Source organism: Conger conger, chromosome 5 (genome assembly GCF_963514075.1).
Source record: "Conger conger chromosome 5, fConCon1.1, whole genome shotgun sequence".
Lineage (NCBI taxonomy): Eukaryota > Metazoa > Chordata > Actinopteri > Anguilliformes > Congridae > Conger > Conger conger.
The window spans coordinates 66,179,436-66,195,131 of record NC_083764.1 but is presented as its reverse complement, the minus strand read 5'-3'; the positions used below and the strand labels follow the sequence as shown (position 1 = coordinate 66,195,131).

The 15,696-nt window shown below is 49.2% G+C and overlaps 1 protein-coding gene across 1 annotated transcript; it reads left to right on the top strand.

Annotated features, from left to right (window-relative positions):
* Window positions 1-571: 571 nt before the first annotated feature.
* On the top strand, window positions 572-13,454 carry LOC133129665 (AT-rich interactive domain-containing protein 3A-like). Its single transcript, XM_061243902.1, has 8 exons — window positions 572-936; window positions 1,305-1,536; window positions 5,486-5,558; window positions 7,209-7,392; window positions 8,259-8,477; window positions 10,680-10,972; window positions 11,361-11,450; window positions 13,167-13,454. The coding sequence occupies exons 1-8, from the start codon at window positions 644-646 to the stop codon at window positions 13,304-13,306; spliced, it is 1,524 nt and encodes a 507-aa protein (XP_061099886.1). The 5' UTR covers window positions 572-643; the 3' UTR covers window positions 13,307-13,454.
* The last annotated feature ends 2,242 nt before the right edge of the window (window positions 13,455-15,696 follow it).

Genomic DNA, 15,696 nt, shown 5'->3' with positions numbered 1-15,696 from the left:
CCCTCACTGGCTTCTGTTACGCAAACTCTGTCATATATCATTGTCTCATGATGGAGTAGATATGCCCTTGAGCAAGGCCCTTAACCCTGCATTGCTCCAGGGGAGGATTGTCTCCTGCTTAGTCTAATCAACTGTACGTCGCTCTGGATAAGAGCATCTGCCAAATGCCAATAATGTAATGTAATGCTGAACGTGGTTGTGTCATTCCATTCTCTCTCTCTCTCTCTCTCTCTCAGCACCTGATGGAGGCGTTACCCAGAGTGCACCGGGGGCACTGTACCAGACCCAGCCACGGCTGCCGGCTCCGCCCACTCCCGCGGTGACCAGGATACCACCACAGGACGACTACATCCTCCAATCAGAGAGGCAGGACAGAGACCTCTGATCTAAATAAATATATTAATCTTCTAAATGTAACAGACGGACCTGTGGTGTAAGGCAGGGGGTACACCTAACGTGAGGAGTCGTGAGGAGTCGTGAGGAGTCGTGAGGAGTCGTGAGGAGTCGTGAGGAGTCGTGAGGCGTCGTGAGGCGTCGTGAGGCGTCGTGAGGCGTCGTGAGGCGTCGTGAGGAGTCGTGAGGAGTCGTGAGGAGTCGTGAGGAGTCGTGAGGAGTCGTGACGTTGTGTGCGGCAGGGGGCGGGATGAAGCTCCAGGCCGTCATGGAGACCCTGCACAGGCAGCAGAGGGCCAAGCTGCTGATGGAGCTGCAGGCCGGCCAATCACAGCAGCCGCACCACTCCCTGTCGGCCAATCCCGCGGAGGAGCCGAGGGAAGGCCCCGCCCCCGAGCCTGAGCATGCTCAGATGACCCGCGACGGCCCCTCGTCCAATCAGAGCAGTGGCAAGGAGGAGGAGCAGGAGGAGGAGGAGGAGGAAGAAGAGGAAGAGGAAGAGGAGGATTACAAAGACCTGATGGGCTCTGATGACGAACATGTGTGAGTTGACATAACATAACATAGAGTAGCGTGGCGCTAAGCAACAGAACATTATGCCATTCAGGCCAGTTGAGCCAGACCCTGAGGACCAGGCGGGTGGGTGTGGTCTGTGCTGGGTGTGGTCTGTGCTTTTTGAGAGTATTTCATTGGTTCCAATACACCAGACAAGCTCCGTAAAGTGTACAAAAGTATTTGAAAAAAAAAAATGACGTATTCGACCCAGGTGTGCTTCAGGCCTGGGGTCCTGCAACCTGCCTTTTATGGATATACATACTGTATCTTTCTGTTCATTTGTATTTTTAATGATCTTATGTTGTATTTGACTCAAAGTGGTAGTGTTTATTTTTTTTATCTCCTCCCTGCTGCAGGACACAGAAGTGGGAGGGGGGGTGGCTGGAGGGGGAGGAGGGGGGGTCTCCTGTGGGCGGGCCGGGGGGGGTGACTCCAGGGCGGGGCATCCTGCTCCTGCCCCCCCGCCCCCTTCCCCAGTCACCGGCCCTGAGGGCGCGGCTCACCTCGGCCACGCCCCCCCGTGAACCTCACAGCCAATCAGCTGCCCAGGACCATGCAGACTGGACCTACGAGGAGCAGTTCAGACAGGTAGGCATCTCCGTCTCAGGTGTGCCCTGTCTCGGGTGTGCCTGTCTCAGGTGTGCTCTGTCTCAGGTGTGCTCTGTCTCAGGTGTGCTCTGTCTCAGGTGTGCCCTGTCTCAGGTGTGCTCTGTCTCAGGTGTGCTCTGTCTGTCTCAGGTGTGCTCTGTCTGTCTCAGGTGTGCTCTGTCTGTCTCAGGTGTGCCCTGTCTCGGGTGTGCCTGTCTCGGGTGTGCCTGTCTCGGGTGTGCCTGTCTCGGGTGTGCCTGTCTCAGGTGTGCTCTGTCTCAGGTGTGCTCTGTCTCAGGTACGCCTGTCTCAGGTGTACTCCGTCTCGGGTGTGCCCTGTCTCGGGTGTGCCTGTCCCAGGTGTGCTCTGTCTAAGGTGTTCTCTGTCTCAGGTGTGCTCTGTCTCAGGTGTGCTCTGTCTCAGGTGTGCTCTGTCTCAGGTGTGCTCTGTCTGTCTCAGGTGTGCTCTGTCTCAGGTGTGCTCTGTATGTCTGAGGTGTGCTCTGTCTCAGGTACGCCTGTCTCAGGTACGCCTGTCTCAGGTACGCCTGTCTCAGGTGTGCTCTGTCTCAGGTGTGCTCTGTCTCAGGTACGCCTGTCTCAGGTGTACTCCGTCTCGGGTGTGCCCTGTCTCAGGTGTGCCCTGTCTCAGGTGTGCCCTGTCTCAGGTGTGCTCTGTCTCAGGTATACCCACATGTTTTGCTCTTTGAATGCACTGATGTAAATTTATGCTAGATGAAATAGGCTAGATTAAAAGTCACTAAAGTAGGCTGCTAACAGCGAATGTAAAGCAGGTATCAGAATATACATCTAAACCCTCCAGCGCATGCACACCCTCCACCCCAGGTAGATTTTTCTGCCTGATGGCGAAAGTAATTTGCCTCATTTTGTAGCGTGTCTGAGGCTGGGTGGTGTTTACGCAGCCAGAAGACGTTTGTTTGAGACGCAGTGGCTGGTTGAAGGGCACGTACACACTCCGGTGGGAGGGCGTCTGTAACAAGACAGATTGGCAGCTGGGACCTCACCTCTGAACTGCGCTGATGTTGCATAACCAGCTGGACTCTCCCGCGTTGACATGGCAACACCCGGACGTGCTGCTCCCCCCTGTTTCCTTCATGCCGGCTCGGCACAAAGTATAAGTTACAGAGATGGCAAACATGGCAATAAAAAGGTCGCCTTTTGTCTTTAACCTTTTTCGTTTTAGACATTAAAGGAGCGTAGCGGGAAGGGGTGGATGCGAACAGTCATTCTTTCTTTTTTTCTTTTTTTTCCTCAGTTTGTTCGCAACACTGGTCGTTAAAACGGATGAAAAAGACCAGCCGCGGGTTGTAAGAATGGGGGAATGGTGCTGATCCTGACTGACAGACCTTGCGGTCGAGGTTGTTGCTGGGTAACCCTAGCGCTGATCCTGACTGACAGACCTTGCGGTCGAGGTTGTTGCTGGGTAACCCTAGCGCTGATCCTGACTGACAGACCTTGCGGTCGAGGTTGTTGCTGGGTAACCCTGGCGCTGGAGTGACACGGGCTGGTTGCGACTGCGTTTCCTGCCGTTGTTCGTTTCTGGCCTGAATCGGGGGATGTCCCAGGTCTGTGAAGTGACTATCGCTATCAACCGCGATGGTTAAGGGCCTTGCTCAAGGGCCCAACGGCTGTGCGGATCTTATCGTGGCTACACCGGGATTAGAACCACCGACCTTGGGGGTCCCAGTCATTTACCTTAACCACTAAACTACTGTAGATTACAGGGCTGTGCGGGCGTGGCTGTGTGGGCGTGGCTGTGCGGGCGTGGCTGTGGGCGTGGCTGTGCGGGCGTGGCTGTGGGCGTGGCTGTGTGGGCGTGGCTGTGCGGGCGTGGCTGTGGGCGTGGCTGTGCGGGCGTGGCTGTGCGGGCGTGGCTGTGCGGGCGTGGCTGTGCGGGCGTGGCTGTGTGGGCGTGGCTGTGTGGGCGTGGCTGTGCGGGCGTGGCTGTGCGGGCGTGGCTGTGTGGGCGTGGCTGTGTGGGCGTGGCTCTGGGGTTCACTCCCCGGCGGCAATCCTCCGCCCTGCAGCCTGCTCTTCCACAAACAAATGAGCTGCCTAAAAAAGGGGAATGGAAATTTACTCAGGAAATTTGTGTGTGTGCTTGTGCGCATGAGTGTGTGTCTGTGTTGTAAAATCCCATACAGCGTTTCAGAATTACTTGCCTGAGATTTGGTCTGAAAGAACAGTGGAGTGGAGTGGAGTGGAGTGGAGTGGAGTGGAGTGGAGTGGAGTGGAGTGGAGTGGAGTGGAGTGGAGTGGAGTGGAGTGGAGTGGAGTGGAGTGGAGTGGAGTGGAGTGGAGTGGAGTGGAGTGGAGTGGAGTGGAGTGGAGTGGAGTGGAGTGGAGTGGAGTGGAAAACTGCAAATGACAGCTACTTATTGAGTTAGTCCCAGGCCCGTTCCCTACACATCCCCTACACACTGGGGTCACACCCACAAAGAGCTGACCTGTAGGAGGAGCTGACTCAGCGAAAGAGCATGTGCTGGAAGGGTGTAAGGGAATGTGATGGTGTTTTTGTATCAGTACTTTACGAGGTCTCTGTGCATTCTGGGATATGTTGGGTTGTTCGGGAATGAAGGTCCGTGCTTGTATGAGGGTGACCATAAAGGAGTTTAACTAGCCAGCGGAAAGCTACTGTGTTTGAATCCCCTTGAGTGAAATATTCCGCAGGAATACTGCATAAAGCCAAACTCGAAAAGCTACACAAACCCTTCTGGGCAATAGAAGATGACGTGGTGTCATGTTTTGTTTGACTGGAGTAAAACTCAAATGCTGGTTGAATGTGTGCAAATTCAGTTGGCCAGCAGAAACCAGTTTCTGACTAAAACCCACAAAGCAGGATTACTGAGTTAGCTGGGTAACTGCACTGAGTAAAACCCACAAAGCAGGGTTACTGAGTTAGCTGGGTAACTGCACTGAGTAAAACCCACAAAGCAGGATTACTGAGTTAGCTGGGTAACTGCACTGAGTAAAACCCACAGAGCAGGATTACTGAGTTAGCTGGATAACTGCACTGAGTAAAACCTGAAGTTATTAACTCTGCACAGTTATTCTGCGGAATTGCTTTGTGAAATTCCCCCCAGGCCCTGTTTTTACTATGGGATTTACATGAACATACATCAGCTAGAACAGCATGATTCTGTCATCTGTCATGGGTTTTTTATTGGTAACCGGAGGCAATTGATTTCATGTGGAGTGATTGTGTCTTCATGTTAAAAAAAAAAAAAAAGAAAGAAATATCAAAGCACACTTTCTGAAAACAAAACCAAAACGGCAAAACATTTCATTTTGCTGTTGTGTTGTGACTGTGTGGATCTCTCTGAACCACATCACCATGTGCAGCTACTCTGACCCTGTAAAAACACTGAGATCATGCACTGGGGTTAGCAGGCAGGAAGTGTGTGTGAGAGTGTGAGTACGAATGTGAATTTACAGGTATATGCTGAATGGCTCTCATACACACTCACACAACATACACACATAACACACTAACCCTTTGCACCCACTGTTTCTGTGTTTTTTCTTTTGCATACAGTCAGTTTACACAGCTGGATAGTGATTAGTCAGGTGGGCTTGTTTGAATGGTCCCTGACCTCTCCACACACACACACTCTGAGAGAGAGAGCTGTTTAATGACCCAGTGTAATCCTCTTCCTGTAATTAAGACTCTGCAGCAGTACTTCCAGAAGCACTCTGAAATGAGTACTGCTCTGCTTTCCCAGCTGTGCACTATTTGTGTTTTCTTTCATGTAATCCCTCCAAAAATATGAGAACACAAACCAAAAAATTATAATATTGATAAACCAAGGTGATTTCTTTTGCCGGCCGAATGATCGTGCAGTCAGCGAGTATGTCTGTAAATGAGCTACAGTCACAGAGCAGTGTGCAGTCAGTGAATATGTTTGGTGAATTTGTTTGTCTCCTGCAGTTGTATGGACTGGACAGCAACCCACAGCGGAAAGAGTTTCTGGATGACCTGTTCAACTTCATGCAGCAGAGAGGTGCGTGCGTGCGTTTCATAAAGAGTGCAGGCCCTGATGTTTGCCTGCTGAGCTCGATACTGCTGTATAGCTTGCAAATAAATGAACACTGCCACCTAGGGGTGATAGATGGTAACAACAGAAAAACAGAAGCAGGAGCAGCAGCATTAGCGGTAGCAGCAATAGCAATAACATTAGTGGCAGTACCAGCAGCAGCAGCAGCAGTAGTAGGGGTAGCAGCTACAGTGGTAGCATTAGCAGCAGTAGATGTAGCTGTAGCAGCTACAGCAGTAGCATTAGCAGCAGTGGTGGCAGCAGCAACAGCAGTAGCATTAGCAGCAGTAGAGGTAGCAGAAGCAGCAGTAGCATTAGCAGCAGTAGAGGTAGCAGTAGCAGCAGTAGCATTAGCAGGAGTAGAGGTAGCAGTAGCATTAGCAGCAGTAGAGGTAGCAGTAGTAGCAGTAGCATTAGCAGGAGTAGAGGTAGCAGTAGCATTAGCAGCAGTAGAGGTTGCAGTAGCATTAACAGCAGTAGAGGTAGCGATAGTAGCAGTAGCATTAGCAGCAGTAGAGGTAGCGGTAGCATAGCAGCAGTAGCAATAGCAGCGCAGTAGAGGTAGCCGTAGCAGCAGTAGCATTAGCAGCAGTAGAGGTAGCGGTAGCATTAGCAGCAGTAGAGGTAGAAGTAGCATTAGCAGCAGTAGAGGTAGCGGTAGCAGCAGCAGCAGTAGCAGCAGTAGCATTAGTAGCAGTAGAGGTAGCAGTAGCATTAGCAGCAGTAGAGGTAGCAGTAGCAGCAGTAGCATTAGCAGCAGTAGAGGTAGCCGTAGCATTAGCAGCAGTAGAGGTAGCAGTAGCAGCAGTAGCATTAGCAGCAGTAGAGGTAGCAGTAGCAGCAGTAGCATTAGCAGGAGTAGAGGTAGCAGTAGCATTAGCAGCAGTAGAGGTAGCCATAGCAGCAGTAGCATTAGCAGCAGTAGAGGTAGAAGTAGCATTAGCAGCAGTAGAGGTAGCGGTAGCAGCAGCAGCAGCAGTAGCAGCAGTAGCATTAGCAGCAGTAGAGGTAGCAGTAGCATTAGCAGCAGTAGAGGTAGCAGTAGCAGCAGTAGCATTAGCAGCAGTAGAGGTAGCCGTAGCATTAGCAGCAGTAGAGGTAGCAGTAGCAGCAGTAGCATTAGCAGCAGTAGAGGTAGCAGAAGCAGCAGTAGCATTAGCAGCAGTAGAGGTAGCGGTAGCAGCAGTAGTATTAGCAGCAGTAGAGGTAGCAGTAGCATTAGCAGCAGTAGAGGTAGCGGTAGCAGCAGTAGTATTAGCAGCAGTAGAGGTAGCAGTAGTAGCAGTAGCATTAGCAGGAGTAGAGGTAGCAGTAGCATTAGCAGCAGTAGAGGTAGCAGTAGCAGCAGTAGCATTAGCAGCAGTAGAGGTAGCAGTAGCATTAGCAGCAGTAGAGGTAGGGGTAGCAGCAGTAGCATTAACAGCAGTAGAGGTAGCAGTAGCATTAACAGCAGTAGAGGTAGCAGCAGTAGCATTAGCAGCAGTAGAGGTAGCGGTAGCAGCAGTAGTATTAGCAGCAGTAGAGTTAGTCGGGGCGGTAGTTGGTGTCGTAGCAGTGGAGGTAGTTGGTGTCGTAGCAGCAGCAGTGATATTATTTGGCCTCTGTACCGCACCTCAGGGACCCCAGTGAACAGGATCCCCATCATGGCCAAGCAGGTGCTGGACCTGTTCACACTGTACCAGCTGGTGACAGAGAAGGGGGGTCTGGTGGAGGTCATCAACAGGAAGCTGTGGAGGGAGGTCACCAAGGGCCTCAACCTGCCCACCTCCATCACCAGTGCTGCCTTCACCCTCCGGACTCAGTGAGTGGTACAGTCTGGGCCCCAGGGGGTCACAGGTTTGAGTCCTGGCCCCAGTCTGCCCTGGTGTAAAATCCAGCTATGATCAGCTTGAGATACCAGCTACCAGCTGTTTCTAAACATACTGCAGCTTTAGCTCGTCACATCATGTTGGGTGTGAAGCTGCCAAACCAGATACCAGCTGTTTCAAAACTTAGCTTAAGCTGTTTTTTTTTTCAGCAGGGTGGGCATCTGGGGGTCCCAGGTTTGAGCCCTGGGGGGTATTTCACAAAGCAGGATAACTGCACTGAGTAAAACCCACAGCCATTCTTTTAACTTCAGCCCATGTTGCATGTTGACTAACTCAGTATCCCTGAGCAAGACACCTAACCCCCAAATGCTCCTGACGAGCTGGTCGGTACCTTGCATGGCAGCCAATTGCGGTCGGTGTGTGAGTGTGTGTATGAATGGGTGAATGAGAAGCATCAATTGTATAATGTACAGCGCTTTGGATAAAGGCACTATATAAATGCCAACCATTTACCATCAATAGAGAACATTTTAGATTACATTTTACATTTTAGTCATTTGGCAGACGCTTTTAATCCAAAGCGACTTACAAGTGCATAGGTTCTTCCACAAGTCAAAGCATCACATCCAGAACAATTTTCCAGTTTTTACCAAAAAATACAGAATTGTCTTAACTTTTCTGAAGTAAAATAAACTGAAAAATAAAGATAAGATATACGGTCTACTTGAAGCATTTCAACGAAAACCTTTATGCTATGTTATGTAACTATTGTTAGACTGTTACATAACTGTTCGCTAGAGAGTTTGCCCATTGTTTTTTTTTGTTTTGTAATGTTTCTGACCTCTGACCCCTGTGACAGGTACGTGAAATACCTGTACCCATTGGAATGTGACAGGAGGGGCCTCAGCAGCCACAGCGAGCTTCAGGCTGCCGTCGACGGCAACCGCAGGGAGGGGCGTCGCCAGAGCTGCGGCTCCGCCCTCTTCGCCTACTCGCCCAATGGGACGCCTACCATGCTGTCCTCCCGCAAGCTCTCCGCCCCTGGACTGGGCAGGGCCTGGAAGGGTGAGGAAGGGGTGTGGTCATGTGGGGGGGGGGGAGAGGGGAGAAGGGAGAAGGGAGAGGGGAGAGGGCACGGCTTAAATTAGGGGCTTCAGAGGTAATGCTTTGGGGTGTAAAAATCCATCAATCTTAAATTGGCAATTCAACTGCTTCGATCTTATAGTCAATTAAAATGGCAAAAAGTCACTTGTTGAAGAGGTTCTGAGTATTTCAGGCCTACGCAGACCTCAGTCTTGGTCCAGCTTTATGATTATGATTATGGAGAGAAGCACAAGCATTTGTAGTTCTCTGAAACGGTTAGGTTTTGACCCATCTTTATACCGAGGCAGACACCGATAAGTAGAAAAATACACACAGGACTCCTGCCGTGCATTACTCTGCTGGGGAAGGGAGCGGGGGGGGGGGCGCTCTTCCAAACAGAAAGGGGTCACCGAGAACAATAAACCATTACTGTTTAACTAAGGAGAAGGGAGCCTCCCTGATTCACACAATGCCCCAGATTCCTCTGCAACACTTAAACATGGCACTTCTTGAAAATACACTCACTGAGCACTTTATTAGGAACATTTTTACTTTATTATACCTACTTAAGAATCGTAATGAAATTGTTGTGAGATTTACAACCCTGGCCGCTAATTACCTAATTATTACTGGGTAAATACCAGCTACCAATTCTGTTACCACTGCAGAAACGAACATGATCTAATAAGGAGATGCATCAGGAGATTCTACTCGGAATTATTCAATTACCATAAATCTGTGCATGAAGCAAATTGAAGCAGGAGTGATCGGTGAAACCAGACCCAGACATGGATGGGCCAGACCCTGTGGGGATTTGCAGGGTCTGACACTGTTATGAGTTGACAGTCGGGGTAGGCTCTTCATTTCCTTCCCCCCTGACACCCAAATCACCACACAGATCTCTGCCTGCTTGGCTGATATCTCTGCATGGATGACTTCCCATCACCTGAAGCTCAACCTTGCCAAAACTGAGCTTCTCTACATCCCTGCTAAGTCCTCTCCGTCAATCGACCTCTCACTGACTGTGGAGGACTTTGTAGTTTCCTCCTCCTGTACGGCAAAGAATCTTGGGGTGACTCTTGATAACTGCCTCTCCCTGGCTCCACAAGTATCCTCCACTGCCAGAACCTGCAGGTTCTTTCTGTTTAATATACGCCGCATCCGTCATCTCCTGACGGAGAAAGCCACCCAGCTCCTAGTCCAGGCGCTCGTCATTTCCCGCCTGGACTACTGCAACTCCCTCCTAGCCGGTCTCCCAGCGTGCGCCATCAAGCCCCTCCAGCTGGTCCAGAATGCTGCAGCCCGCTTGATCACCAGTCAGCCCAGGTCGGCTCATGTCACCCCGCTTCTCATTGGCCTCCACTGGCTTCCTATTGCCGCACGCATCCGATTCAAGGCCCTAGTGTTGGCATTTCAGGCTGCTAAGGGGACTGCCCCACATTACATACAATCCCTGATCACTCCCTACTCCCCAGCTAGACCACTCCGGTCTGCCAGCTCTGGTCGCCTTACGGTTCCCTCTCTACGGGCACCTGGCGGTCGAGCTGCACGTTCACGCCTGTTTTCCGTTCTGGTTCCGCAGTGGTGGAATGACTTGCCTACCACTGTCAGAACAGCAGAATCCCTCCCCCTATTTCGACGCAGACTCAAAACACACCTCTTCAAACTCTACCTTAGTCCCCCCTCCTGATTTACCCCGCCCCCCCCTTCTGATACCCCTATCCCTGTCTAACCCCCCCCTCAAAAAAAAAAAAAATTGCACTTATGATGACGACTATATGTTTAGAACAGCAGTCCAGGTGTATTTTTCTAGTTCTGGATGTGATGCTTTGACTTGTGGTAGAACCTATGCACTTGTAAGTCGCTTTGGATTAAAAGCGTCTGCCAAATGACTAAAATGTAAATGTAAATGTAAATGTAGGCAATCCTGGTCCTGAAGTGCCAGAGACGGTCCTGGTTTTTGCTCCATCCAAGCCTACATGTACGAAACTGGATTCCTTTTAATTGGTTTAAATGAATCCGGTGTAATGAATGCAGGAGACCATGTGCTGGAGGCACTCAGCGTTTCACCGTCCAGAACATTCAGCCTCAGACCTTTAATCCTCCGTCAGACTCTTGCGATTGAGCTCAGATGGAACGAAAACCAGAAACGGCACTGGCACTCCCGGACCGGGGTCTCCTGCGCGTGGGTTTTGAGGTCGCTCCGGCCGGTTCGCATGGTGAGGGCGTTGCGCGGTGTCGCCCCCCCAGAGGCCGTGGGCGGTATGGCGGGGCCCGGGCCGCAGGCGATGGCGGTGCAGGCAGCCGTGGCGGCTCAGATGGTGGCCCTGGAGCAGCTGAGGGCGCGGCTGGAGTCGGGCGAGCCGCTGGAGAAGAAGATGGCCGTGCCAGCCGAGGAACACCGGCCTCTCCTGCAGGGGGCGCTGCAGCACAGCCTGCTCGCCATGGCAACCACACACACACCCATGAGCGTCCACATCCGCACCCCGGGTGAGACGGTGTTTGTGTGCGAGAGAGTGTGTGAGTGTGTGAGTGTGAGAGTGTGAGAGTGTGAGAGTGTGAGAGTGTGTGAGTGTGTGAGTGTGTGAGTGTGAGAGTGTGAGAGTGTGAGAGTGTGAGAGTGTGAGAGTGTGAGAGTGTGAGAGTGTGAGAGTGTGAGAGTGTGAGAGTGTGTGAGTGGTGTTCATTACCATTCTCACAGGCAGCTCTACGTATTTAAGGAAGTGTAAAAAGGTTAACAGTCGTTAAAAGTGAACGATGTGACGGAATGAATGAAACATTAGTCTGAGGGTTTTATAGAAACAGGTTTTCTGATAAGACAAGACTGGGGTTTCATTGTTGCTTGGGTAACGGGGTGTGGCCTGTGTCTTTCCTGCAGATGACAGGCAGGACTCCGCCCTAAACCTGACCACTGGTGCCACCAGCAGCATCAGCATGTCTGTGGAACTGAACGGGGTGGTCTACACCGGTACTGACTCGCACTGACTCACACGCAGGTCTACACACTTATCACACTTAAAGCACTTATCCCTGGTTATGGGTATGTACTTTGCACTTTGTTGTACATCCCTCTGGATAAGAGCATCTGCTGAATGCCATTCATGTAATTCTGTACCATAGTACTAGGAGCTGAAAGCTGGAATGAAAACCACACACAACCTAGTTAAACACTGTTGATGCAGACTTAGAAGAACCAGCTGTGACCAAATGAAAATCAGGTAAAAATAACAGGTGAAACACAGGTGGAACAGGGAAGCACCAAGTACAACGCAGGAAATACAGGAGGCATCTGGTTTACAGTCGTATACAAAACTTTGGGCACCCCTGGTCAAAAAGCCTTTTACAAATAATATCTTGGTGAACTGAAGCAACCCTGAGCCCCGTGAATATAATGCTAAAGTATCCGACTGCAGTGGCTGTTCTGTCTGCTGTTGACAACTGTGGGTTCCTGTGAACAGTTGTCCAAGGATGTCAGAATGCAGATGGTTCAAGAAGGAGAAGGCTACAAAAACTCTCAATGTTTCAAACTGCTTGTTTCCTCTGTCAGAAACATCATGAGAAAATGGAAGAGAAAAAAAACATTGAAGTCAAGGCAAAGTCTGGAAGAACGAGAAAGTGTTCAGATAGAATGGCCTGAGACCTGCTGGGAAATGCTGCATCACTGCAACAGATGGACAAAAAGAGTAGCAGGCACAGGTCTAGCTGTTCTCAGGACAACAATACAATTTACAACAAAGACTTGCATGGCAGAGTGGCCAGAAAGAAGCCTTCCCTACGACCTCAACACAAAATTAAGCTTCTGAAGCATGCAAAAGAAAACATTGAGAAGCCTGAAGCCTTTGGGAACAATGTGCTTTGGACTGACGAAACCAAAATTAAACTTTTTGGCCACCACCAAAGAAAGTTTGGAGAAAAAAGGGTGAAGCCTTTGTAGAAAAGAACGCCTTGCCAACTGTGAAGCATCGAGGTGGATCCATTGTGCTTTGGGGTTGTGTGGCAGCTGGGGGCACTGGAAATATTATGTGATTGGAAGGAAGAATGGATTCCACCAAATATCAAGAAATCCTAGAGGCTAATGTTCAACGGTCAGTCCAGACATTGAAGTTGAAGAGAGGTTGGGTATTGTAACTGTAATCCGTAAAGATGGATTAAGGTTTTGGAATGGCCACCACAGTCCCCAGCTGCCTGTTCCATTACCATTTGAACTGCACCATTCAGAGGTCAGGTTTGCTTCTGTTCACCAAGATATTCATTCTAAAAGGTTTTTTGATCTGGGGTGCCCACATTTTTGCATGAGACTGTAATCTCTCCAAAAAGGCCCGGTGTGCGTGCAGGTTTTTGTTTTAGCCCAACATTCTGCTCATGAACTAATCATGCTCTTCTGTCGAGCCCAATGTCAGCAGATCTGGTGCTGCTGGGCTAAAACAGAAACCTGGACCCACACTGGGCCTTTTCGGAGAAGAGTGGACGCCTCTGCTTTAAAGTGTGTCTGTAATGTTGTTGTGTTGTTTTATTGTATATTGATACTGTATTGGCTGCTACCTTGGCCAGGTCTCTCTTGAATAGGAGATTCTGGAGCTCAATGAGACTTCCTGGTTAATAAAGGTTAATGAGCTCAATGAGACTTCCTGGTTAATAAAAGGTTAATAGATACCCCCCTCTCATCCCTCCTCCCCCCCTCCAGGTGTGCTGTTTGCCCAGGCAGACGGACCTGTTCTGTGCCAGCCTGCTGGGCCGTCCAGCAAAGCGTCAGACGCCTCCCCCAAATCCCAGGCCCCCACCCTGACACCTATCTCATCCTGCTCCAGCAGCTCATCTCCATAGCAACCTCACAGCCAACCACAGCCAAACACGGGCCAATCGGAGAGCGGAACTGTGCGCAGTGCACACCGACCGGCCAATCGGAGAGCGGAACAGTGCCCTGTACACACAGACCTGCCTGGTCACTCACTCTGTTCTCTTTATTTCTACTCTTCAGTCGCCAAATGGATTTGAGATATCAGAGGCAGTTTATCATTTTCAAAGCCTGTAAATCATTTATTTCCTGCCCAAAAAGGAGAGATTTGCCCTAGAACAAAAAAACTAAAACAGATAGTTTATATACACTGTTTACACACCTGCTAACAGAAGAACAGAGAGTTAAAAAAAAAGATAAGATTTTTTAAATCTTATATTATTAATTTGGTTGAATATGGACATTATTACTTATTGAGTATATATTTTGGATTTTTTTGAAAGACATTTGTAAATACATCCTATTTTATTCTACGGAAGTATATGTTTCTTCATGACTTAAGAAAGCATTGTAATAATTATGGAATCTAACCTGTTTAAGGTTGTGTTCGTACTGTGTACTACAATACAGTGTAGTACAGTATACAGCACAGTGTAGTAGAGTAGCACAGTAGTTTATTACAATAGTGTAGCACAGTAGTTTAATAGTGTAGTACAGTATAGTACAGTACAGTGTAGTACGGTACAGTACGGTGTAGTACAGAGGTCAGCAGAGCTGTTTGCAGGCACTGTTCTGCTCTGAACGCAGGGCTTGTCCTGCGCCAAATCTCACCTCTGACCTCGTGAGCTCTGACCTCGTGAGCTCTGACCTCGTGACCTTCAGGCTCATCTGTTTGTGGCACTGGCCCTCGTGCAGGATTGGCTCGGCTCGTCTCAACTGTTGCCCTTTGACCTCGGAGTGAACCCCGCTCGACCTCAGAGTGAACCCCGCTCGACCTCGGAGTGAACCCCGCTCGACGGGGATCTCAAACCCGCCGTCAAGGCCCGAGAGCCGTGCGGCCGCTGTCCCGCAAACTTTGACATTTGGGATTTGAGTCCTTTCCACCTTTTACTGCAAGATTCCATCTGCATACCTCAGGGCAGTGATTTAATCAGAGGAGACCATCCTGAACACCAGTGCCTGTATACCCCCGAGCAGTGATTTAAGCAGAGGAGACCGTCCTCAACACCAGTGTCTGAAGCAGCTCTATTTCCATAGGGCTACTATGGAATGTATCAGAACTGTGCTCAGACCATCAGAATTGTTAAAAGCGTCCTCTGTGATTGGTGGAGCTTGGGGTTTCCTTGGTTATGGTCGTCATGACATCACTTGCTCATGTCCAGTCATAACCTCCTGCTTTTGCTTAGGGGGCCAGGACTGTACTTAACTATGCAAATGTATTCAATCACACACATTATCATCACATTATTTAAAATGGCAAAGATATTGGCAGATGAACAGAAAACCAACCTTGAGGTTAGGATTTTAGTGTAGGGATTTTATTCTGTCTTTTTTTTTATGGCAGAAATGCAAGCTTATTTAGTTGGGGTTTTTATATCTGGTGTATGTTGCTGTGTTAGTTTTAACTTGTCTTGTATGTCAAAGTAATAGTATTTCTGAAAGTCTTTGTTTTTGGGGGATGGGATGCAGAATGGCTACTGGGTTTATTTATTGTTGTGGGGACTTTTGCCCCCCATTCAGTGGACAATCATGTAGGACAGGGAGAGAGCCAGGGTAGGAGCAGGCTTTTGTTCCAACCAAGCAGTTACACACCTGATTCTACTAATGAAGCAGTTACACACCTGATTCTACTAATGAAGCAGTTACACACCTGATTCTACTAATGAAGCAGTTACACACCTGATTCTACTAATGAAGCAGTTACACACCTGAATCTACTAATGAAGCAGTTACACACCTGAATCTACTAATGAAGCAGTTACACACCTGATTCTACTAATGAAGCAGTTACAGACCTGATTCTACTAATGAAGCAGTTACACACCTGAATCTACTAATGAAGCAGTTACACACCTGAATCTACTAATGAAGCAGTTACACACCTGATTCTACTAATGAAGCAGTTACACACCTGATTCTACTAATGAAGCAGTTACACACCTGATTCTACTAATGAAGCAGTTACACACCTGATTCTACTAATGAAGCAGTTACACACCTGATTCTACTAATGAAGCAGGTACACACCTGATCCTACTAATGAAGCAGTTACACACCTGATTCTACTAATGAAGCAGTTACACACCTGAATCTACTAATGAAGCAGTTACACACCTGATTCTACTAATGAAGCAGTTACACACCTGATTCTACTAATGAAGCAGGTACACACCTGATTCTACTAATCAAGCAATTACACACCAGAATCTACTAATCAAGCAGTTACACACCTGATTCTACTGATAAAGGGCTGCATTTG